Source organism: Labrus bergylta, chromosome 1 (assembly GCF_963930695.1).
Source record: "Labrus bergylta chromosome 1, fLabBer1.1, whole genome shotgun sequence".
Lineage (NCBI taxonomy): Eukaryota > Metazoa > Chordata > Actinopteri > Labriformes > Labridae > Labrus > Labrus bergylta.
In genome coordinates, this window is record NC_089195.1 from 30,200,954 (window position 1) to 30,224,356 (window position 23,403).

The 23,403-nt window shown below is 41.4% G+C and overlaps 1 protein-coding gene and 1 long non-coding RNA gene across 8 annotated transcripts in view; one reads left to right on the top strand and one right to left on the bottom strand.

Moving 5' to 3' along the window:
• ank2a (ankyrin 2a, neuronal) overlaps positions 1-23,403 on the bottom strand; it is an 86,354-nt gene that overhangs the window by 47,696 nt on the left and 15,255 nt on the right. For 4 of the 7 annotated variants that reach the window (XM_065958952.1, XM_065958946.1, XM_065958950.1 and 1 more), the window contains exons 2-11: positions 13,615-13,716; positions 6,217-6,315; positions 4,449-4,547; positions 4,252-4,350; positions 3,944-4,129; positions 3,593-3,616; positions 2,146-2,244; positions 1,578-1,676; positions 1,191-1,289; positions 779-976 (exon numbers count right to left, since the gene is read on the bottom strand). In XM_065958952.1, the coding sequence (XP_065815024.1) occupies positions 779-976; positions 1,191-1,289; positions 1,578-1,676; positions 2,146-2,244; positions 3,593-3,616; positions 3,944-4,129; positions 4,252-4,350; positions 4,449-4,547; positions 6,217-6,315; positions 13,615-13,716 (1,104 nt within the window). Of the gene's footprint in view, positions 1-778; positions 977-1,190; positions 1,290-1,577; positions 1,677-2,145; positions 2,245-3,592; positions 3,617-3,943; positions 4,130-4,251; positions 4,351-4,448; positions 4,548-6,216; positions 6,316-7,448; positions 7,778-13,614; positions 13,717-23,403 lie in introns of those variants that run through there. The other 3 variants (XM_065958961.1, XM_065958942.1, XM_065958957.1) reach the window with 2 other exon arrangements.
• Positions 12,497-22,203, top strand: LOC136179988 (uncharacterized). The gene is made up of 4 exons (XR_010666908.1): positions 12,497-13,379; positions 13,625-13,737; positions 19,500-19,601; positions 19,878-22,203. It is a non-coding gene; the product is annotated as an uncharacterized lncRNA (long non-coding RNA).

The following is a 23,403-nucleotide window of genomic DNA, read 5'->3' on the forward strand; positions in this document are numbered from 1 at the left end:
ACTTGATGAGCTGCCCTTAATATCATGCTGTGGCTCTAAAGCAGCATTTATAACAATGGAGTTCTGGATTAAATATAGGTTAATAATGATCTATTATATAATATATGGATTTTTTTTCACTGCTAACTAATGGTATTACATCTTAGTAAATAGAAAATGTTATTCAAGGAAGACTCAAATACAAAACTCCTGAAAATAACCTAGCATCATGTGTGAACGGCTGTTTTTCTCCCACTGGAATTTTTCCTGCCAGCCTCTAAAATTTCTGCATTACATCATGGTGAGCTGATGTGTGAACGCAGCGGGTCATATACCTGAAAATTATATAACTGCAAGTTATTTTTTTCACAATTTTCAGGAGGGCAAGTATGAAAAGGCTAATTTGAGAAGGTATGAAAAGGTAATGCATGAACTTACAATTAGTTACAAGACCAAAATCCATTATTGTCTCTTCCTATTTAAGTGTCGATATATTGGGGGCGCCGGTAGCCTAGTGGTTATTGCACGCGCCCCGTATATGGAGGCTGTAGTCCTCCAAGCAGCGGCCTGGGTTAAGACCCGACCTGTGGCTCCTTTCCCAGATGTCATTCCCCACTCTCTATCTATCTCTATCTCGCTCTGATTTCTGACTTTATGCACTCTCCAATAAAGGCATAAAAAGCCATCCCCCCCAACCCCCCCAAAAAAAGTGTAAAAAGAAAGTGTTGATATATGTGAGTCTGGGTTAATTTCTATTTCATGCTGTTTTGCACAGCTGCTGTTTCCCTTGAATCCCTACCAGTGCTCTGATATTGGGATTGGCCTTCTTGTCCAGCAGAAGCTTGGTGACTCTGTAGTGGCCACAGTGAGCTGCGACGTGCAGCGCCGTGAGGTAGTCCAGCGTGACATCATCGACAGGCGCCTTGTGCTGCAGCAGCAGCTTCACACACTCCAAGTGGTCACCCTGGGCCGACATATGCAGCGGGGACAGTCCGTTCTGTGTGGGGACATAAAAACAATCCATGAGTTGTTGCAAAAGAAAAAAAGTATAATGAAGAGAAACGGAAGAGGTGAGAGGAGAATGGAAGAAGTACTTTATACTGCGCTGGGAAATGTAAGTGTTAGAAGAATTATATCCTGGGAACAATATGACAGATGTTAGGAAAAATCCAGGGGTATGCTGATCCAGTTATGGTGAAGCTTTGCGTTACCTTGGTTCTGGCTAAGATGGGAGCTCCTCTCTCCAGCAGAATCTCCACTGCTGGGTCATGGCCACTCCTGGCTGCGCAATGCAGGGGAGTGAGTCCATCCTGCAGGACAACCACACACACACACACACACACACACACACACACACACACACACACACACACACACACACACACACACACACACACACACACACACACACACACACACACACACACACACACACACACACACACACACAGACATTGTCAAAAAACACATGTATGCGAACATAAATTGTGTGTTTTGACAAATGCAATTATTTACAAGTAGTTTGAAAAGTCGATAAAGCAGTCAGCAGGGGGCAGCTTCAGATCTGTGCCTATGTAATGAAAAAAGTGCTGTCTCACCCTGGTTTTAGCGTCTATCTGACCCCCTCGGTCCAACAGCAGGGCCACCATGTTGGTGTTGCCTCTCTTGGAGGCCACATGGAGAGGTGTTATCCCATTCTGACAATGAAGGCAAGGAAACAAAGAAAAGTTAACTTTAAGGCAATAAAACACCATCCCCTAAGCACAGGAAGTCCTGGTTATCATTGAGACCTGACTTAAAAAAAAAAAATTCCAACTCTACATCATTTATAGAAATTTATAGACATTTGAAGTCTATTTTGCTATTAGTTTGTATGATTGTAATGTTTCTGTTTCTGATTAAGAATATAAATGAAAGTATCACCACTAACTTCTAAACTGTATTCAAAGAAAGTAAGACTAACTTTACAGTTACACTAAGTAATGCAGTTTAAAAATAATGGGGTCATTAACAGGCAGGGGGGGGGGGGGGGGTGCAGTTAGCTCAGGACAGGAATGTGGTAAAGACAGAGCACACTTCTTATTCAAGCCTTAAAGTTCAACTCTTCTATAGACAGATGCACAGAAGGCAGCTTGACTCGCTGAGAAGTGGAAATGGGGGCGCTACCCGGGCTGTGAAGTCCACAGCAGCTCCTCTGTTCAGCAACAGCGTGGAGACATTCACGTTACCGTAGTGAGCGGCGATGTGCAGAGGGGTGAACCCACTCTGTTTCAGACGGACGAGGGGAGAGGAGGGAAGGAGAGAGTCACAGAGACATGACAAGGAAGGACACAAGAAGGACGAAAAAGTAGATTAGTTGAAACAGCAGGTGGAGGGAAGGAGAACAGTTGCAAAATCATAAGAGAAACAAAAGAAAGGAAGAAGGAATACAGAAGGAAGGAAGGAAGGAAATAAAGGAAGGAAGAAAGAAAGATGAGAAAGAATGAAAGAAAGGAAGAAAAAAGAAAGAAAGAAAGGAGGAAAGAACAAAAGGAGGAAGGAATGAAGAAAGAGGAGAAAAGATATATAATAAAAAAGAAACTAATTGAAAACAGGAAGTAAGAAAGAGAGAAGAGCACGAAATAGAAAGGAGGAAAAAAAGAAAGAAAGAAGGAAATAAGGGAACTTAAAATGAGAAAAAGAAGACAGAAAGTAAGAAAGAAAAACTAGAAAGTAAAAAGGAGGAAATAAATACTCAAAAATTATGAAAGAGGAAATTATTAAAGAAGGAACTGAGAAAAAACAATCAAAGAAAATCATAGAGAAAGGAGGTAAAAAGGAAGTATCAGATTTTTCTATAGCAGATTGAGGAACAAAAACTGAATCTACTGAAGCAACTACAACATCCATCGTGCATGCCGAAAAAAACAAAAAGTGTGAGAAGACGCATAAACAAAGAGCATTCCCCAAAATATCACATACAATACATGCAAAACAATGCAAAGAAACACTAAGGATAAAAGAAAAATCACAACTGAAAAACTAAAAGAAACTAGGCACTATGTGTATCTGCTAGGACGGACAAATGGACACTTATAAAGTATATCAATCTACAGCACACAGATGAAGGTGGGTGCTCTTCTTACCTTCCCATTCTGATAGACATGGTGCAATTTAATTAAGAAACAGAGTTAACTTAAAGATCAACAACGTGTGTCAGAGAGGAAAAAACAACAATGCTATCGACATGCTGAAAATGAAACGCATGCTGGAGTTACGCAGAGCAAAAGAGTGAATAATTATATCAGCGTTACAGTCAGATATTTGTAGACATTATCTGACTGACACATTATTTCTAAAAGAAATACAGGAATGTAGAACAGATCATCTGTAAGTAAGTGCAATAAACTAACAATCTCTGGATCTCAACACAATGTCTTTTACTGTCAGCCATGCAGGAGAGTGTAAACAGCATAGTCAGCTGCATGCGTTTGTATCTGTGCTCGATAAGTCTGACATGCAAGACTTCCTAAGTCCTTTTAAAAAGGAAAAGATCAGGACAAGGTGAGCTGAAAGAGATGGTCAGGAGGAGTGACAAAAAGGCATTTAACGTCGAGGTAATGAGTCGGTATACCTCTGTGGTTCTATTGACCATCATCTGGTTAGGATGCATTGAGAGAGAAAAGGAGGGGGTGGGGGGGGAGGTAGGAGGTAGGGTTGTTAGGGAAAGGTCTTATCACAACATGTACACACAACACAGGGTGAGTTCATAAGGTCAAAGATGTAGAGAACAGAAACACAAGGACGCATAGAACAAAGCATTCTAAGAGAGTCGGCGTCCGTTTATTTTAGCAAATAATCGACAGAGTGAATAACACTGTCAACTTGAAATATTCAGATGTATGATCAAAAAATTCCCACTCCACCTCCCGTCCTTCCTACTCCCTCCACCATATGTCGCCTCCAGCCCTCGCACCTCCCTCACCTTAGACTGGACGTCGGCATTGTGGTCGTTCTGGAGCAACAGTGCGGCAGACTTTGTGTCGTCCTTGCGGGCCGCGATGTGCAGGGCCGGGAGGCGGACCTTCCCCTTGGTGTCGTGCTCCAGCAAAAGGGAGACCACGGAGTTGTGGCCCTGCTGGAGAGCGATGGCCAGAGGGGTGAAGCCGTCCTTTGAGGAGCAGACACAGACGAAATAATTTAGAGTAAGTGACTCAAATCTGAGGTGGAAGTTTATCAAGTAATCAGCTGTTACTTGTACCGTTTGAAGGTATTTTTTGACACAAAGCTTACCTCTGTTGCGATGCTTTGGTTCCCTTCATTTTCCAACAGGAATCTCACCACCTCCAGGTGACTCTCCTGCGCTGCCATGTACATTGGAGTGAAGCCATTCTGCAGAGGAAAATGCATAAAGTTCAAACACTCCTGCAACATAAGAGCCCTCTTACAGACTATTGATTGAAGCTATTGATTATTGAGAAGTTTCTCACCTGTGACTGTGAGTTGACATCTGCTCCTCTCTTCACCAGCAGTCTGACCACTTCTTTTTGTCCGGCCAACGCGGCAATATGGAGGGCAGTGTTTCCTTTCTGCAGAAACGAATATTGGACAAGGCTTATCAGAAAGAGTGTGGGTTAGAATCCAGAGGTTTGTTGAAATATTGGCAGGTATAAAAAGCTGGGCCAGGGGTCTTCATCATGTCGCTTGGAGCTGTTTCAGTTGCTCGCCAACGACAATAACTACACCCTGGAAGCCTCTTCCCACTTCAATTGAGTCAAACACACAGGTGTTCCACCGCCTCCAATACATAATAATAGGATAGGCCTATAAAATCGGTGCTCTTGACATGCTTGTCAACGCCTGAAGCTAACCAATCACAGCAATGAAGCACCAACCTTCATCAACAAGTCAGTTAGTTACATGTTCCAGCTGAGGAAAGTGAAGTGTTTGGTAAATGGAAAATGGACTTGAGCCTGTAAATCACTTTTCTAGTCTTCTGACCACTCAAAGCCCTTTTACAACGCAGGTCACACCTACACATTCACACACTGATGGCAGAGGATGATATGTAGTTAGACCATCAGAAGTAACTATTACCATTTATACACAGCTGATGAAGCAGCGGGAGCAATTCAGGGTTAAGTGTCTTGCCCAGGAGCTGGGGATCGACCTTCGGTTGAGAGAGAACCGACTCTACCAACTGAGCCACAGCTGCCCCAAGCAGATATGTTTGGCAAGCATTGTGATGGACAACAAAGGCGGCCATGCAAGGCTTAATCAAAACAATTCACAGCTAGCAAAGCATGCCACATTTTTCGAGAGGACTACCTGGTGTAAGTCTGATAATTAAGTTTCAGATGTCACAAATTTGGATGTGTGGTGTTACAGTATCACTTTGAGTTTTTTCCTCTTTAAAGGCTGATTGTTAGTTTTTCAGTTGTCACACACTGAACTGCTATTTTGTTCTTTTTGCAGCCAATGAAATATATTGTTAAAATTTAGGAATTTCAATATTTTTGTCTGCCAAAAGGGGGCCCCGGCAGAAATAGTTTGAGAACCAGTAACTTAAAGACATAAACTCAACTCAGTCCAAGGGCATGGGCAGCAGTGTGACATAGTCCTTGCAGGCTGTTTATTGTTTGGAGCTGCTAAACATGAAACTTAAGGCATTCACAGAGTCATATAACGGTCAGCATGCCGAGCAGCTCACTTCACACTCACTCTCTCTCCTTTCAAGTAAAGCCAGAACATCCCGTCATGATGCAATCAAGAGTCAACCGGGACCTCTCTTAGAAAATGGAAGGCTTGCAGCGACCACTTTCAAATTGTGTTGCAATCTTTTAACTTAAATAATGAAACCTCCCAACGTACAGGAAGGATTATTGTTGGACTTGCAGGGTAGCACTCCAGTATAAAGTTATAAAGTTCATTCATGCTTTTTCCACCTCCTCAAATGTCCACCAGCACCCCCCCTCCCCCAAAACTGTGAATCAGGTTTCATAGCTCAAGAGGGAAGCAGTGATTTACATCGCCATTAACAACTCATACCATGATATATTACATGTATTCATGTGCACTCCTTCCTTACCGTCTCTGTCTCTCTCCTTCTCTCACACAGCTGTTGACATTAGCTATTTTGCCCCATATCTTTCCCCATGCTAGGCTAAAGATATGTGACATAATGCACATCTAGAAAGTTGCATACTCAGAACTAAAACATGATATATACAGTATAAATACAGTATGTGCATCATGTACCTTTGTGGAAGAGTCAACAGGTGCCCCTCTCTCCAGCAGCTCCTCCACTAAATCCTTGTGTCCCTCTTTAGCAGCCAGGTGAAGAGCGTTCAGACCATTCTGGGGAGGAAACAGAAAGAAAACACGAGATGTTGAGATGAGAAAAGCAGGATGATTAATGGCTGAATAGTTAGTGAACATGAGTAGCTGCAATACATCATAGAGGGAGTGGTTCATCAACAACAAAAAGTGCAAAATCCAGAGCAGTGTAATGAACTGTTTCCTCAGTAAATGCAAACCAGCCCACTTACAGGAGTGTTGATGCAAAAATAAAGTGTTGACCTGATTTATTGTATTCATTGTTTTGTGTTCATCTTAAGAATATTCAGTTCAGTGGTTGGACAAAGATATGAGGAAGAAATTGTTGACCAGTGCAAATAAACTGTGAGACATTTAATCACGATCAGAAAAATGTTTCAAATCCATTTACCATGTTGATATACTCTTTTAAAAAATGATCATGAAAAGGAAAATGAGAAATTACAGATGCTTGTTTCACGATTTGTTTTGGTCGATCAACATCCAGACACTTTAAAAATAAGATGAGCTGTAGGAGGAAACTGTTGCGCTTCAGAAACTCCACAAACGGAAGATGCTGCTCTCAGATAAATAATTCAGTGGACTGCTTTTCTCACACAGGATCCAATGAAAGTTCTGGAGTAAAAAAACTCTTTTAAGGCAAAAATGATTTGGGGGCAAAGGAATAGCGTTTGCCTTAAAAGATTTGTGTGATCGAGAACTTTCTTTGGATCCTTTCTGAGAGAAGGAGTCCACTGAATTATTCTGAAGGAGATTAACTGTTTCAAGCAAAAAAAACTACAATTTCTACAATTTATTTCATCAAAAGCCAGGTTAGAGAGTAAGTTTAATACAAACAAGGAAAAGAGGAAACAACGTCAGTAAGTGCAAACAAACAGCTTTAAGTCCGATCAGACACACAGGTGCTGACAGCAGCAGTTTTCCCCCTCTGCAGGTTTTCAGGTGAGCATTACATAAAGGGCCTCTGATCCATCAACCAGAGCTACAGGTTGAAGAGCAGCACAGGAGGACGATAGTATTAGAGTGTAAATGTGTCAACACTGACAGGCAATCACTTAACAACTGATGTATTAACACTGCACACACACACATGCACACGTATATGTCACCTGGGACAGAAACGTATTCAAACCCAGAACAGAAGAAGGATTCACCTCGTCCTGGTCTTCCTCCATTCTGTCTCCCTTCGACACTCAGAGAAGAATATTTAAACACTGACTACTTTGTTAATCTTCTTGTTCGCTGCTCTTTCCCCCCCAAAAAAAAACAAATGACAAACTCTTTCTGTTCTGCCTTCACAAATCTTCCTCCAAGCTGGGTTTAGAAGTGATGGAGCTGAAACCATCAACAGTGGTCTTCAGCATCCCTCCACGCTCCCCACCCTGGTTTAGATCCAAGCTTCCGTCTGCCTTCTTCCCTCTGCAGACTCTGTCAGATGGGTTCACAACACAGAGGAACTCCTGGCTCTGAAGTCTCTCCTGGAACTGATGTAAGAAAGGAGGCTGTTTTGTTGCTAACACCTCTATCATTACCCCCCTCCTCCACCCCCCCACCCCCCCCTCTCTCGTGCACGGATAACACGCATCCACACACACACAAAGGACAAAATTAGTACACCAAACACACACTGACACACACACACACACACACACACACACACACACACACTGAGTTGCCAAATGCCAAATAGCCAAAGGGGTGTCATGTTTCTGCACAGTCATAGAGGGTATGTAGGACACACACACACACACACACACACACACACAAACACACACACAAACACACACACACACACACACACACACACACACACACACACACACACACACACACACACACAAACATGGATACTCATATTTAGAGGCTGCTGAAAATGTCAACCTTTCAAAAAGAAAAAAGAAAAAGAGGGCATTCCTCAGAGGCCAAAGTATTTAAGTTAACGTCGAGCCAACCGAGTGACGGTGAAGGAAGGTACGTGATACCGCTCTGAAAGGTTAAAACAGGAGCCGTCATCATGTCCAAGAATATATTTCTAGGAAATATTACACTTCCTGATACTTCAAGATAATTAATGTAATTGTACAGGATAGATTTCTTCTTGGATTTTCTTTTTGTGTGCACAGAGAAGAAAGCTTTTGTTCCACTAACAGTCTTTTAAAAGATTCACCATCGAGCTTGTTGAGTGAATCCTAGTCATCGAGAAGCCATCTGAAGAAAAAAAAAAGTTTTCCACTGTGGAAAGCTAAGTGTTTCCACTTCACATCATTCATACCATTAAAAATAAGACACTTTAGAAACAGAACTGCTGATTAAAATCATTCTAAGGTGCAGCTACTGTACTTTACAGATTACACAAAACAACAGGGTTGTTACAGGATTCATATCACATCACCATAGTCATTAAATTCTTCATCGTCATCATCATCACATTTAAGATTATATTCTTTTTTGTCATGTTTTTGTTTTTCCAAGAAATGAATGATTGTATTTTGTTAAAACAACATGTCAGAGACTGGTGGGATATCGGTCATTTCAACTCCAGAGTTGTGATCTAAATTGAAGCTAGACGGTTCTTTCAGCCTTTAATTGCTTTAGTTGATGTTTAACACAACATGTCTCTCCTGAGCCCAGAATAAACATCCAAACGGTCACCAATTCATCTGAGGGTACATGCTAGCTAGCATCTGACTGCTCCAAAGTAGTGTGAAAGCAGGGTCGTTATACCCAGACCTCCATCCAACAGGTTAAATGAACACATGCTAAGTGAGAATGTGTTGCTAGTTCTGATTTTAAACGTCCAACAGGGCACCTCGTGCACAGCTAAACCATGTCCTCAGGTGATGCTCGTTTGCAGGAACATAGAATGAAAAAATACGATTCCGCATTTGTTTCCCAAAAGATCCTTTTTATCCGGATAATTTCAGACTTTTGCGTTGTGTTTGGCGCAAATGCATTTACAACACAGCCCTCCTGTAGATGGATATAAAACTCTGCAATGGTAAAAAATTAGATTTTTCTGGTTGGGCTACCCATTCTTCTGTTATTGACTTCTGGCATTGCTTCAGTATGTCATCAATCATTGAATAAATCTCCTTCCTCAGTCAGAGATTTTTGGACACAGTCACAACAAGCGAGACACTTCTAGCTACTTTGAAACATGAGGTTGAGTGTCTACTTGAGGCCAGCAGTCCTGAAATGGTAGCTTCAATGACACAGCAAGAATTATGCAATCTTATTACAGCGCTTCAATCAAATTTCAACTATTATGTATTCCAGGAGAGCTGAACAGAAGCCACAGGGGACTCACACACAAACACACACTGTGTCAGACACACACACACACACACACACACACAGATCTAAAGCTCCTTTTCCACTGAGCTGTAAGTGTAAGCTTCATTTAGCTAATGGACGTTCAGCTCAGCTAAGTGATCCCTGCCAGTTTGTAGAGCCTCCTGGCAGGAGAGACGCTGCCGAGCTCTGTCCAACTCCCATGAACATTCCCGCCCATATGACCCGTGTTATAATCACATGTGGTAGTAAAAGGTGAACTTTATTTGATGTTGTTTTACGAGTCAAAGTGCCAGAGAGGATGAACGTTAGAGGAAAAGGGGAAATAATGTTAATGGGGGCAGATTAAAGAGCAATATCACTCACAAAGGATTAACATTTGGATAGATTAGAGGGGTCTGTCCTTAATTGTGAGGACAAGGAAACATATCATATCAACACATCAATGACACACTCATACAGAGCAGAGACGTGCGGTCAGGTGAGGCTCATCTTCAAAAGTAAAAAACAAATAATGGTTAAATAAAATAAATATATATATTTTTCTACTGGTCTGTGTTAAAAATGTTATTTCTTCCATCATTTTCATGATCAAAATCATTGAATTCGCATACTTCAATTCGCAGACATGCGAGGTGAGGCAGCGACGAGTTGTGCCTCATCCCAGATTGTGCAATCCCTCACAAACTGGGTCGAGCGTATGCCTTTTGATTTCTTACAGTTTGTCACCAAATTAATATTTGTAGACACTTTCATTATACGTCCTCACTTTCCATCGAATAAGTGATGTATGTCACGTGTGTTTATAAAATATTTTGTTATTTATTTATTTTATTTAGTCACATCTTATGCAAAATACACTATACCATGTTATTCCAACACTAATATGTGTCTCTAGTCTGTCTACACCCCCCCAATTTTGAGAAAAGTCCATCCTCTCTGTCTTCTGCCAGCTCCACTTTTCAGAAAATGTGTGCTCAAACAGGCCGTTTGGAGATTTTCCCTTCATGACATCACAAAGGGCAGTAACCTCTCCCCCAGGTGGGTGACACTCCCACAGCCACGTGTTTGTTCTGGGCTCTGAGTCTGTCTTTCCACTGTAAACAATATGGTGCAAGAAAGCCGAGCCACATCCCCCTCCAGAGAGGGGGCGTGGTCAAACACAACTCATTTACATTTAAAGCTACAGACACAGAAACAGCCTGTTCTGAGCAGGGCTGAAATAGAGGGGTTTATAGGCATGATCAAATACAGGATCGGATGGAATTCTTAGCAAGAAATTTCACAAACATGTTTTGGGGAGCTCATGCGACTCATTTAAACTTGTTGTAAAGGAGTGTAATGTGTGACCTTTAAAGAAATTGTCTATCTTCCATCTGCTATCACAAAAATGAACCTAAGCCTGAAAATAAAAAAAACATATTTTTCACTATAAGAACAGATAAATTGGGAGCTTATTTAAGATATTTTTCAAAGGATGATTCCTTTAGCTCATTCATAAAAGTGTGGTAACATTTTGACTGTAGATTTGGCAGACAGGGAGTGTATCTCTGTCTCTCCTTCTCTGTAACGTACTTGGATAGCCTGCCGTTGGCTGCAGACTCTGGCCAAACTTTTCCTGCTTTCTAGGATCTAACTCTAAAGTTATTAATGAACACACCACTATGGACAACACTAAATTCCATCCCAGCGTCTCCTGCAGTTTACCAGATGTACTGTTGATGGTGGCGGATATGAAATGTATGAGGGTAACGTTAATGGAAGTTCATTTTCCAAAGAAGAAGAAGACAGCAGGATAATGTCGTGCAGCTGTGAAAAAAACGATTAAGCATGAAAATAAATGAAACTGACAAAATTGCAGTGAATGAAGTCATCCATCATGCATATTTGTAACCTATAGCATCGTCCTAATATGTTATTGCATAGTCTTGAACCAGGCAAAGGGTATTTTCTTCTCACCGTGTGTGACCACTAGTTGCTGATTATATTTTATCTTTGGTTGGATGAAATCACATAAATGATGTAACTTAGTGTAAAGTAACTTAAATGAATGAAATCAGACATTTTGAGTCAATACAATTTACATCTGTTAGGGCTGGTGGTGGTGGGTGTGTGTGGCTCTTCCTGTAGTGCTGACAGCTGTAGATAATGGCTCTGTTATTGTGTGGAGTGCTTTTCCTCTGACGTGATTCTGATCCATTCACTTGCTTGAAAATCCATTTTGATGCTAATCAAAGCTAACATAATACGTTTAACTCTTATCACTGTGGTCGTTGTCCAAATTGCCAACTTTTTACAATATGAATTATTGATCTAATGGTGTCGTATCCTTTCAGATGTCAATCAGCACTCTCAGTGAGGTCATACATCTGTGTGGTGGGTTTTACTAATAGGGTCGACTTGGAAGAAGACTTTTAACCACTTTACCTGTGGCACCTCCTCTTGTAAAAGACCCCTTTAACCTTTAAATTACAATTAAAGTGAAAATGTGTGCCCACCGTGGAACTATCTCAGATGGTGCAACATAGTAGATGTTAATAGTGCATTCTCTGTGATACTTTATCATAACCGGTGCAACCCGGTACTGAACTTGTAGGAATGTGAATATGGTTGTTGTTAAACTTGCATGGTAAGCCTGCAGCATGAAGACACACACACACACACACACACACACACACACACACACACACACACACACACACACACACACACACACACACACACACTCACACACAGAAACAAGCGCACAGGAACAACATATGGTCAGCAATATGTGTCTTGGAACTTTGAATGTACCTGCAATAATTATTTTAATGTGTTGGAGAGCGTGAATGTGAGTGCTCGTCTCTTTGCCTACATGTTGACAAAATCTGCAACAATTAAACTGCATGAGAGCAAAGAAATAGCTGAGTGGTATTTATTTCATGTGACTCTCTTTAATAATGACATCTACTCTTAGAGTTTATTGGCTGATCTGCGAGTTACACAAACACACAAACAAACAAACACACACAGCGAGCATCACCGGGGTATCTATGAAATGTCACTCACATTTTCTAGTCACCTGATGAGGGCTTAAAAGTGATCATCTGACCCCCCCTGACAGATACTATGAAGGGCAGGGATCTACTGTTGCAGGGAAGGAGTGGGTGTGTGTGTGTGTGTGTGCGTGTGTGTCTTTTTGGTACAGTCAACAAAAGCCGTGGTGACCATGACAACAAACAGCAAAGCAGTGGGTGGGGCAGATGCCGCCTCCTGCGTGCTGTCCAATTGCATCCTGCTGTTTAATAATAGACGATATCAAACTGCTGGAAACATTACAAAGGCTTACAGCGATGAGACAGCACAAAAAATATAAAAGGAGCTGACGATGTGCACGTCCCAACACAACACACCCACCCTCACGTAGCCATTCCCCACATGCTCCTTTAAGCCGCCTTGTGACTAACTGTAAATCATACTGACCGGGGCAGAGCAGGGGGGGGTGCAGAGCTCTAGGCCCCCTCCCCCTCCTCCCCTCCTTGCACCAATCCCTCCTTAGTGGAATGTGGGTGAGGGTGGGTGACAGCTGCCAGAGGGACCTCGTGTTGTCAAATGGAGCTGAGATTGGAGGGATGGAGGGGTTTGGGGATGAAGGGGGTGATCATAGTTGTTAGGGCGACTCGGCATGTTCAGGTATGTGCTGACACGGCTCGTTTCCACGGTGACACAGCAGAGTGAAGGTTCGACTCAGCGGGTTAGACGAACAGGCCAGTTTACAGCTTTGAGCTACTGATGGGACAGAAGCATGTCATGTATGTTCTGTGTGTGTGTGTGTGTGTGTGTGTGTGTGTGTGTGTGTGTGTGTGTGTGTGTGTGTGTGTGTGTGTGTGTGTGTGTGTGTGTGTGTGTGTGTGTGTGTGTGTGTGTGTGTGTGTGTGTGTGTGTGTGCAAAATGAACCATTATGCTGCAGATTTCTGAAAACCTCAGCATCAGCATCACAGGCTGTATGTGTAGCTTCACTAGGTAAGAGAAGGTCGTTCTCTTACCTGGTTACAGGTGCTGATGTCCACTCCGTTCTTCAGGAAGTCCAGGACTTTGTCAATGTTTCCCGCTCTGGCAGCCCGCAGAAAGCTGGTGTTACTGTCCGACTGTAGACACAAAATAGGAAGGTGGGTCATGTTAGGAACTCCAGATCAAGATATGGGTCGTCTACAGTAGTTCTTTTAAGTTTCTTTAAGATGAATAAAAATTAAGGTAAGTTCAGGACGGTTTAAGTTCTGACTGTATGCTTTACACGATCGCTCATTTACAAAATATATGGTTTATGTGAGAAAAATCCCTTTTACCCAAATGATAAGAAATACATCGGACCATTTAGAGTTTTTAAAGTCTTTGCAGAGCAATCGCTAATTAAACAATTAAAAAAAAAATTATCTCAGTTTTGTTTAAAGCTCCTGTGCGTAGGTTTTAGCTGATGAAACATAATTAATATTTATGCCTGTTTATGAGCTAAAAAAACACAAAAATATATATGAGCGACAAGATAGTTTAGTTTGATATAGTGAAAGGTTCATGGTGATTGGTATATATGACTGAGTAATGAGAGCAGGATGAGATCACCTTAAGTACAGGTGGGGCGTACGACTTGGCCACTAGGTCTAGGCCCCCTAGACCACTAGGATGTCCGACCTCCCCCTCGGGGTTGGACAGCCTAGTGGTCAAGTTGTACACCCCATGTGCAGTGGTTAAAGTCTGTGTCTGTGGGTCTGAATACTACCTCGGCCCTTTGTGGCATATCAACCTCACAACATGTCCCATCTCCATTCAGCTGTCCAATCAAATAAAAGGCAAAAACACAACTTCAAAAAAAGAAAAGCTAAAAGGTAACACTTTGTCTGCAGGAGGCGCCAAAACTGACACAAATCAAGAGTTCCTCACAGGAGCTTTAAGTTTGTGTTTGCATTAAAATAAAAGAAAGTCATAAGAAATAAGGAAGTAGCTCGGTCTTGTTGTGCATGGTGGGAGTATGAAGAAATAAGAGTCAACAAAGGTTTTTCTTTTGGAAGTCAAGCTTCCTGCTGGTATCAATACATTTTCTCTGAGTCTGCTCTAAATTTAACCACCAGCAGCAAGAGCAGCTGCTGCAGCACACACACACACACACACACACACACACACACACACACACACACACACACACACACACACACACACACACACACACACACACATGAAGCTCCTTGTTTGAGTGTTGGAGCCTGTTAAAATAAATACAGTTTGATTTTGACAAAATTGATTCATTGGTTTTTAACAGATTAAATTAGACGTTTGGTCAAATCAAGGAACACATTTTTTACTTCAACACAAATTCAATCCTTCAATATGAACACAAAACCAACAAAAAGATCTCAAAGTTAAAGTGAGATAAATAAAGTTCTGAAATACTTTTTTTAAAAAGTAGGAAACGTTGAGCGGTTACAATCTTAATTTGCATGTTTTTGAACGATCTCTAAAATTCCAATAAACCGAAATCTGCGTCAAAGGCCGACTGCTGACATTTTAAATGGTTTAAAACAATTATTATTAACAATTTATTTTTTATCAGGTGATTTTTTTAAAGGTTATGTTATCAACACGTTTCTTTTTTTAATCCAAACAATATTCAATGAATTCACTTCACCAGCACATTAAGATTTCTTCACACCTGGTAACCAGCAGCAGGGAAAACGTTGATCAACAAATCGATTAACCAACTTCGATTTACTGCTTCTCCCAACTGCTTCTTTACTACATGACTGCCACACTACCGCTCAGGATTTCTATTGACTACAGATGGATGTTGACAAGTTGAAATCTCGTATTATTTGGGGTTCAGACAGTAACGTGTCAATCAGTCACCGCTGGGTGTTAACTTGAGAGGTCAGAATAATCAAACTCTACATCCCATGTCTGGACTGAAACCACACCCCTGTGATGGAGCAAAGGTCACATATGGGATGACAGCAGACATACACACACCGAAAACACACACACACACACACCAGAAGGAAATAGATGAAGCAACATGCTCATGCTTCTTGACCCCTTCCTAATAACACTTTGTGCCTGATGAACTGGTTCTTTTCTCCCTCTCCTCCTCTTACCAATACAACATCGTCTTCTGTTCCCGAGTCAGCAGCTCCGTAGTAGTCAGTGTTATGGTGGAAATTGTCGTCACTCCCACTGGTCTTTAAAGCTTTATCAGATCCACAGGCCTGACATGACGCTGCGTTACCCATAATGATCCAAATCGGTTTCCTCTACTATTCCTCAAAACTCTCTCCACTCAGTGTTTGAGTATTATCCACCACCGTCCAGTTCCTGTAGTTTCTCACTTTGCGTCTTTAGTTAAAAGCATCTCCAGGACGCACTTTGCAGATGTTCGACTGCATCAATCGGTCTCCATTAATTCCATCCATTTCTACTTTCAAAATCTCTCTTATTCTACTTTTACCACCTCTCTGTTTCCTTTTATCTCTTCCCCAGCCCCTTGTCTTAGTGTGAGGCCGAAGCTTCCTCTTCCTACACGGCTCCTCTCTCTCTCTCTCTCGCTCTCTCTTTCTGTGGGATAACAACTGCGGCCATTAACCCTCGCTGTCTCTCCCGCCTTGGCTATTTTTACCTCTCCAGACCATTTCTTTCCTGAAGACCACAACCCTTTGCTGTGTGTGCACCCAGGGTGGATATCATGACAGCTGGGGCAGGAGACCAGCACGGCCCGCGGTGCTCTCGAGGAACGCCAAGGGGTCATGATGGAGAGAGGAGTGGAGTCTGAACACAGTGTATACCGATCAGATTTCAGTAATTTACATAGTTACATATTGTCCACCATTAGGGGAATGTAAGATACGTCTGATATGTGGACGGGGATGCAGAGAACTTCACATACATGTTTGGAAGGTTTCTCATGAGTATGTGCTTTTACAACCATGACCTCAGAATATAACAGAACCTTTCAGGTTCATTTTTTGGATTACAAGTGTATGTGCAGATTGTAATCTGAAAGGAGTTTAAAGAGAAGATAAGACACTTTATTTAATCTCCAAAGCAAAGTCTGGAGCCATGTTGGTAAAAGGACTTGAGCTTGTAAAGTGCTTTTCCAGTTTTCTGACTCAAAGCACTTTGACACCCCAGGCCGCACCTTTTCACACTGATGGCTGCTATGTAGAGTAAAGTGACCATCATTATTAACCAATCCCATTCATACACACTCAAACGCCACTTGGGGTTAAGTGTCTTGCCCAGGGACACATCGGACATGTTGCTGCAGGAGCTGGGGATCGAACCGGTGGCAGGTTGTGAGACGACCGACTCTACCAACTGAGCCACAGCCGCCCCATGTTGCTCCTGCATTACAGTACAAAATAATATAGTAACACAAAGGAGCATCACATGTGCATTAAATTGTATAAAAGACATACTAAGTGGATGAGGTTGGGACATTGGCATCAAAAGACTGGAAAAGTTGTCTCACTATTATTGAAGTTAACTGGCAACAGGTTAGTGACATGGTTGGGTATAAAAAGAGCATCACAGAGATTATGTAGAGGAGATCAGTGCACAAGCTGAGGAACAAAGCTAAAACCAATTGTTTGTGAATTGCTGTATTCATAACTGCTTGCTGAAACTCAACCAGGCAAAGAGGAAACTGTAGATGTAAAAACCACATGCATCAAAACACTGCCACCTTCTCTCAGTCTGGGCTCATTTAAGATGGCCTGAGGTGAAGTGGAAAACTGTCCTGAAGTCAGACAGGTCAACATTTTACTTTCTAAAAAGGAGAGGGACCATTGAGCTTGTTATCAGTGATAAGACAATACCAGTCTGCATTCTGGACATAATACATAAAATAGCACGGCTCTGTTGTAAAAGAGTCCGGGTGATAAACCGGCCTTGCTGCAGTCCCGACTTGTCACCCATTGAAAATGTTTGGAGCATTATGAAGCCGTAAATAAGAGAAAGAGGGTGAACTGTCTGAAATCCTACACTGAGCATGAATGGTAAAACATTCCACTTTACGCAAATTACAGATACTGGTCTCCTCAGGTCCTGTAATCTTACAAAGTAAGAGACAAAGTGTTAAAAGACAAAGTGACGTAACAGAGAGGTAAACATGACCCTATCCCATATTCATCTGATTTAAAATGGACATATTATTTTCCATAAACGATGCAATTTCTCAGTTTAAACCTGATATGATGTCTTTGTGCCTTGTTCATTTACATATAGTGCTGCAACATTATGTAAACCATCACATTCTGCTTTTATTCACATTTTACATAACGTCCCAACATTTCAGTAATTAGGTTTGTAAAAAGGAAAACACGACCAGAGGAGTTATTAACAGCAGCTCACAGAAAGCTTGAGTGATTAAGTCTTTCTGTTACAAGGTATGCTACACTATTCAGTCACTTTTTCAATCCCTGTTTCATTCATCTCTCTGTAAACACACACCCTCTCTCTCTCTCCAGCAGGGATTGGATTGATTAAGAACCAGCTGTAATCTCTGAATGTGATCAGGATTGGACCTGCAGTCAGTCATGTAATGAAGGATAGTGGATTATGCACTGCACTTTGTCCAGAACAAGTCTTAGCTTACAATAGAGGAAACATTAAAACCCTTCTAATGTTCTACTGCTGTATGTGGTTTGTGGTTTTTATTAGTATTTGCTTCTCTGTTTAAATGTTGGTTGTTATTTTATTTTATGTTTTATATGAACTATGGACACAACTAAATATATGAAACACAAAGAGTCCAGGTCAAATTTCTTCAAGGACACAATAAAGTGTATCGTATCTTATCCGATGTTTTATATCCCATTGTATCGTATCTTACTTTATCAAATGTGTCAAATGGCATCGTACCAAATACAAAGTTTTATATCACATATATTTACAGTGCCATAGCATACCCTATCCTATCACAACGCATCCTAACTGACAGTATCTAATGTATCAAATCGCATTTTATCACATCTTATCGTACTGTATCCAATATTTCGTATCACATTTTATTGCATCGTATTATATCATATCGAAACACATCATGTCCTGTCGTATCGTATTGCGTCATATCGTTTCACAAATCCTTCCTGCATATTATCCCATATGCCTTTTTGTAAAGCATCTTGAGATAACACTTATGAATTGGCGCTATACAAATAATGATTGATCATATCGTATTGCCTCAACTGGCATCGTTCTGTATTGTATTGTATGATAAAAAAAAACTCTTTAATAGCTGCTTTTAAAAGGACACTTGTGTTTATTTTGTCACGGCCTGTATTAGAGGTTTAATTAAACAAAAGATGTTTAATGTGGATAAGATTACTGTTTTTTGAACCAAAATAAACATGATTTAGTTTGGCTTGTTAATGTCTCCAGAAGTCCTCTCTGTCTTTAAAAACTCACTCCAACAAACTGCTTTTTAAAAGTTCTGAGAAGAAACTAAATTCCATTCATTCTTAAAAAAAAAAAAAAAAACCGTTTTGTAGCACAATGAAAAAAGTGAACGGCTTCAACAAAATACATCTCTTTAATGGACCTTTATCTATTTCAATATTAATTTGAATATGAGCAAAAGGTTGCTCCATACAGTGGCAGACATCGGCATGTGACCTCCCTCTGAGCCTTCCTCACATCTGTCAACGATCCCCTCATCATCATCCACCTCCCTCACACTGAACAATAAATCATCTGAAGGGACAGCAGGACAGAAACCATCCAGCTCCATGTGAAGTCAACCACATCCACATCTGTGCAGCCCCCCCCCCAACAGGTCACGCTCACACACAATGTACTTAAGAGTCCACTCTTAAGCCCACGAGAGGATGTGTTGTAACAGCATCAAACAAACTTGTGAATGTGATGAATGTCATATTTTTTTTACCAGACGCTTTCTCTCTGCCCTCTCACGATGTCGTCTCCTCCGCTCTCTGGCTTTCTGCATCGCTCGGTACTCCGGATGCTGCTCCAGCTCTCGGGCTTTCTTCAGGTGGGCTGCAGCGTGAGCCATGACTCCCCTTTTCTAATTCTTTCTGTCTAAAAATAAAAGTTTAACAAGGTTCTGATTTTGTGAACTTGCTTATGTTCTCAGCTTACACTAAGTACCAAATCTACATCTAACATGAGGTAATGAGTGTTCACCTGAACCACACAATGAAAATGTAAAAAGAGAATCTGCAGATGTGGATTCTCTCCAAAATGATCCAGTGTTGGAAAAAAAGAGGAAACAATCTCTGGATTTATGTTTCTCTTGATTCCTCTTCAGGAAAAAGATCAGAAGGAAAGTCAGCTGTTGTCGCTACGAGTCAAACCAGTGAACCACTACAGAACGAGAAACACTCACACATCTGGATAAGGAAAGGAACCGGTCACATCCATGTGCGAGGTGACAGTGACTGAAAAGGGTTGCTGAATGATGAGAGTAAGACACATCTGCCTACTCACTGAAAATTATTACACACACACACACACACACACACACACACACACACACACACACACACACACACACACACACACACACACACACACACACACACACACAGAGGGAATGACCGTGACCAGATGTACATGAAAACCCTGCTCTATGTGAACAGATGTGGTGTGAGTGTGAGTGTGTGTGTGTGTGTGTGTGTGTGTGTGTGTGTGTGTGTGTGTGTGTGTGTGCGTGTGTGCGTGTGTGCGTGTGTGTGTGTGTGTGTGTGTGTGTGTGTGCACGTGCGAACCTGTCATAGTTAATGTGTGTACGGGCTTTAGAGAAGCTGCATGCCATCATCCAGCTGACTGCTGCCACCTCTCCTACTCTCTCTTACTATGACGGGGGAAATGCCGTCTTTCCTGAGGGAGAAGCGGCAAAATGAGGAGAAGGAAAGATTTATGGATGAGGAGAGGAGAGGAGATGTACTCGAGGGGGGAGAGCAGGAGAAGATACAATAAATTATGTGAATATTAAAGTCACTTTGTGTTAATTTTTTCCAGTGTTGGTGCCCCCCTGTGGTAATATCACAAGAGCTGATCCGCCATGGATCTGACTTCAGGACACTGAAATATAAAAAAATAAATATTTTGACAGTTTCATTTTTCTTCAAGCTTAATATTATTCCAGTAAGATTTCAAGGAAGCTAAGGTTGTCATCATTTTCAATACTTTGATCATTTTCAAAACCATGTGTGTTAAATTTATACAACCTCCCTTATTATAATAATCGATTGTATCAAAAAGAGCAGAATACATTTTTTTTTTTTTTAAACTAAAAACTTCAGTGTAGAACCCGACCGATTAATCAGCCAGCCGATAATATATCAGTCGATATTAGGGAATCAAGTGACTGTATCGGCTACTTTTATCGCAGATATGAGCTGATATTACTAGATGTATTCACCAGTCAGATAGCATTTCATTTGAGTATCATATTACACGAGACACGGTGATGCACGTACAGTAGATAAGCAGTAACCTTCCAGTTGAGTGACCATCTTGTCTTCATTTTATATCTTTTCCACAAGTGTTTGATAACTGGGTTTGAGGGAGCAACACAATAAATGTCTATATCTATATCTATCTATCTTTACAGATCGAAGATAGATCTAAGAACGATATCAGCCAATATATCGGTATCTGATTTTTTTCTCTCCATAATATCGATATCGGCTCCAGAAGTTCAATATCGGTCATGCCCTACTTCAGTCATATTTTGAACAAATAGCTGTCACAAGCAAAAGAGAGAGGCAGCATTGTCTAGATTGCACACATATGTTGCCAGTGTATTTGTGCAATTTAGACTCTGTGCAGAAGTTTCCCTGAATTATTTGTTATTTAAAAATGAGAAATTAGTCAATATTGGGTGCACAGGACTTGTATTTTTGTATCAGTGGTAAAGAAACAGGTATTGATATCCTTTGATTTTTATGGAAATCATATCATGTTTAAAGATTTGACAAAATTCAATATTGTGACAACCTTGAAAGAAGCTATCACCAAAGCTATTAATACGTTTATTTGCAAAGGTTAAACTCATCAGCCAGATAACTTGAAATTGTCAGCTACAGTTTGCAATCATTTTCACACAAGAGGCCCGGCGTCATCATGTGTACCATCAGGCTGAACATTAAAGGAAGAATACGTTTTTAGATCACAAAGTGTGCTGACATTAGCATGCTAACACAACAACGCAGGACACAGGCAATGCAGCTCAAGCAAAGGACAACTTTGTCCGCCGCTTGCACTTAATGGTGCTAATTGATAACTTCTTTGTGCTGACTTTGGTGAAGAGGGGTTGGAGGTGTGTCGCTGGAGGAGAGCGGAGGCTTCAGAATAGCGGAGGTGTGGCCAAACAGAAGTTTTGTTTTGGTTTAATGCAGGTGCTCAAGGGCGACACCTACTGGATCAAAAAGTCACACAGTCTTCCTTTAATCTAAAACATTCATTATTTTGCAAACTTTTCTGGTTTTCAACTAGAAGCTACACCTTTTGAAAATGTAACCGGACGTGCGTAGGTCTATGATTGCAAAAGAAACAGGGACTAGACTGACACCAACGGTGGTCTTTTTTTTCCTTTGAGTGGGTTTGAGTGGGTGTGACAATATTTTGACTGTCTTGTAATGATATAGCTGTTTGATTTAACTGCAGGCAAACTCCTGCACACAGTCTGAACTGCTAAAATATGTTGCCACCGTATACAATTGAGACAGTGCTCTCTCTCTTTCACTGGCAGCAGCTTCTGGTTAAGAATATGCTTAAAGGTCTGTAGATTTTTCTAAAGCGTAGGTACTCCTGGATGATATGGAACACAAAGATAACAGAGATTGTATTGTTTTAGAACATGAGGTATCACAAAGAGAAGTCGATTTCATGACTTTAAACAATAATGAGCATGAAAAGAGGGGAAGCTGCAATGAAGACGGAGAAGAGCAGAGGGGGGAAGAGAAAAGGGGGGTGAAGTTGGGTACAGGCTGTCCTCCTGTGACAAACAGAGAAGTCGGGACACACCAACAGACCCACAGGGGGAACTTTGAGCGGTGAGCGCAGAGTGGTGGCTCCTAACCACCTGCAAGTTACAGGCTCCCCCCCTGCAGGACGGGAAAGTGGGTCGGTCTGAATCTCAACTGCACTGCATCGTCACTGGTGTTTGATGGAATATGATTTGACAGCGTGTGTGTGTGTGTGTGTGTGTGTGTGTGTGTGTGTGTGTGTGTGTGTGCATGTGTGAAGAGGTGTGTGTGTTTGTGTCCAGCATCAGCAGACGGGATTGTCAAGGTCTCTCTTTGTCAATGCCGCTAATGTTAGGAGTTTTAAATTTCAGCACCAGGGACAGGGGTGCTATCTCACACCTCTATTTCTGTTCACACATTCTGCCTGATAGGTTTTCACAGACTCAGTCAACAACAACAACAACAACAACATCAGCAACATCCTTTTTCTACGCTGGAGGAGATCTGCTGAATCACTCCTCTCTGTAATGATGTCCGAAAGGCTAAACACCGCTGGGTGAAGACATAAGTGCTTCATTTAGTTCCACAATGCAACATTTTTCAGGGTTTGTTCTGCTCCTCTAGCACCCTCTGCTGGTCAAACAGAGAACGAGGTTGTTGTTTTTTTCCCCTTCTTGAACCACAACTGTGCACCTTTAATTTAGCTTGATAAATAAAACAAATGGCTGCACATTAATGTGGTGATGATTGTTGAATAAATTTTAAATAAATTAGTTCTTTGAACCACAGACTGTATAAAACATTACACTACATCCTCAGTGACATCACCCACTGGTTTCAGAAGAGGAGTTTTGAAGCCAA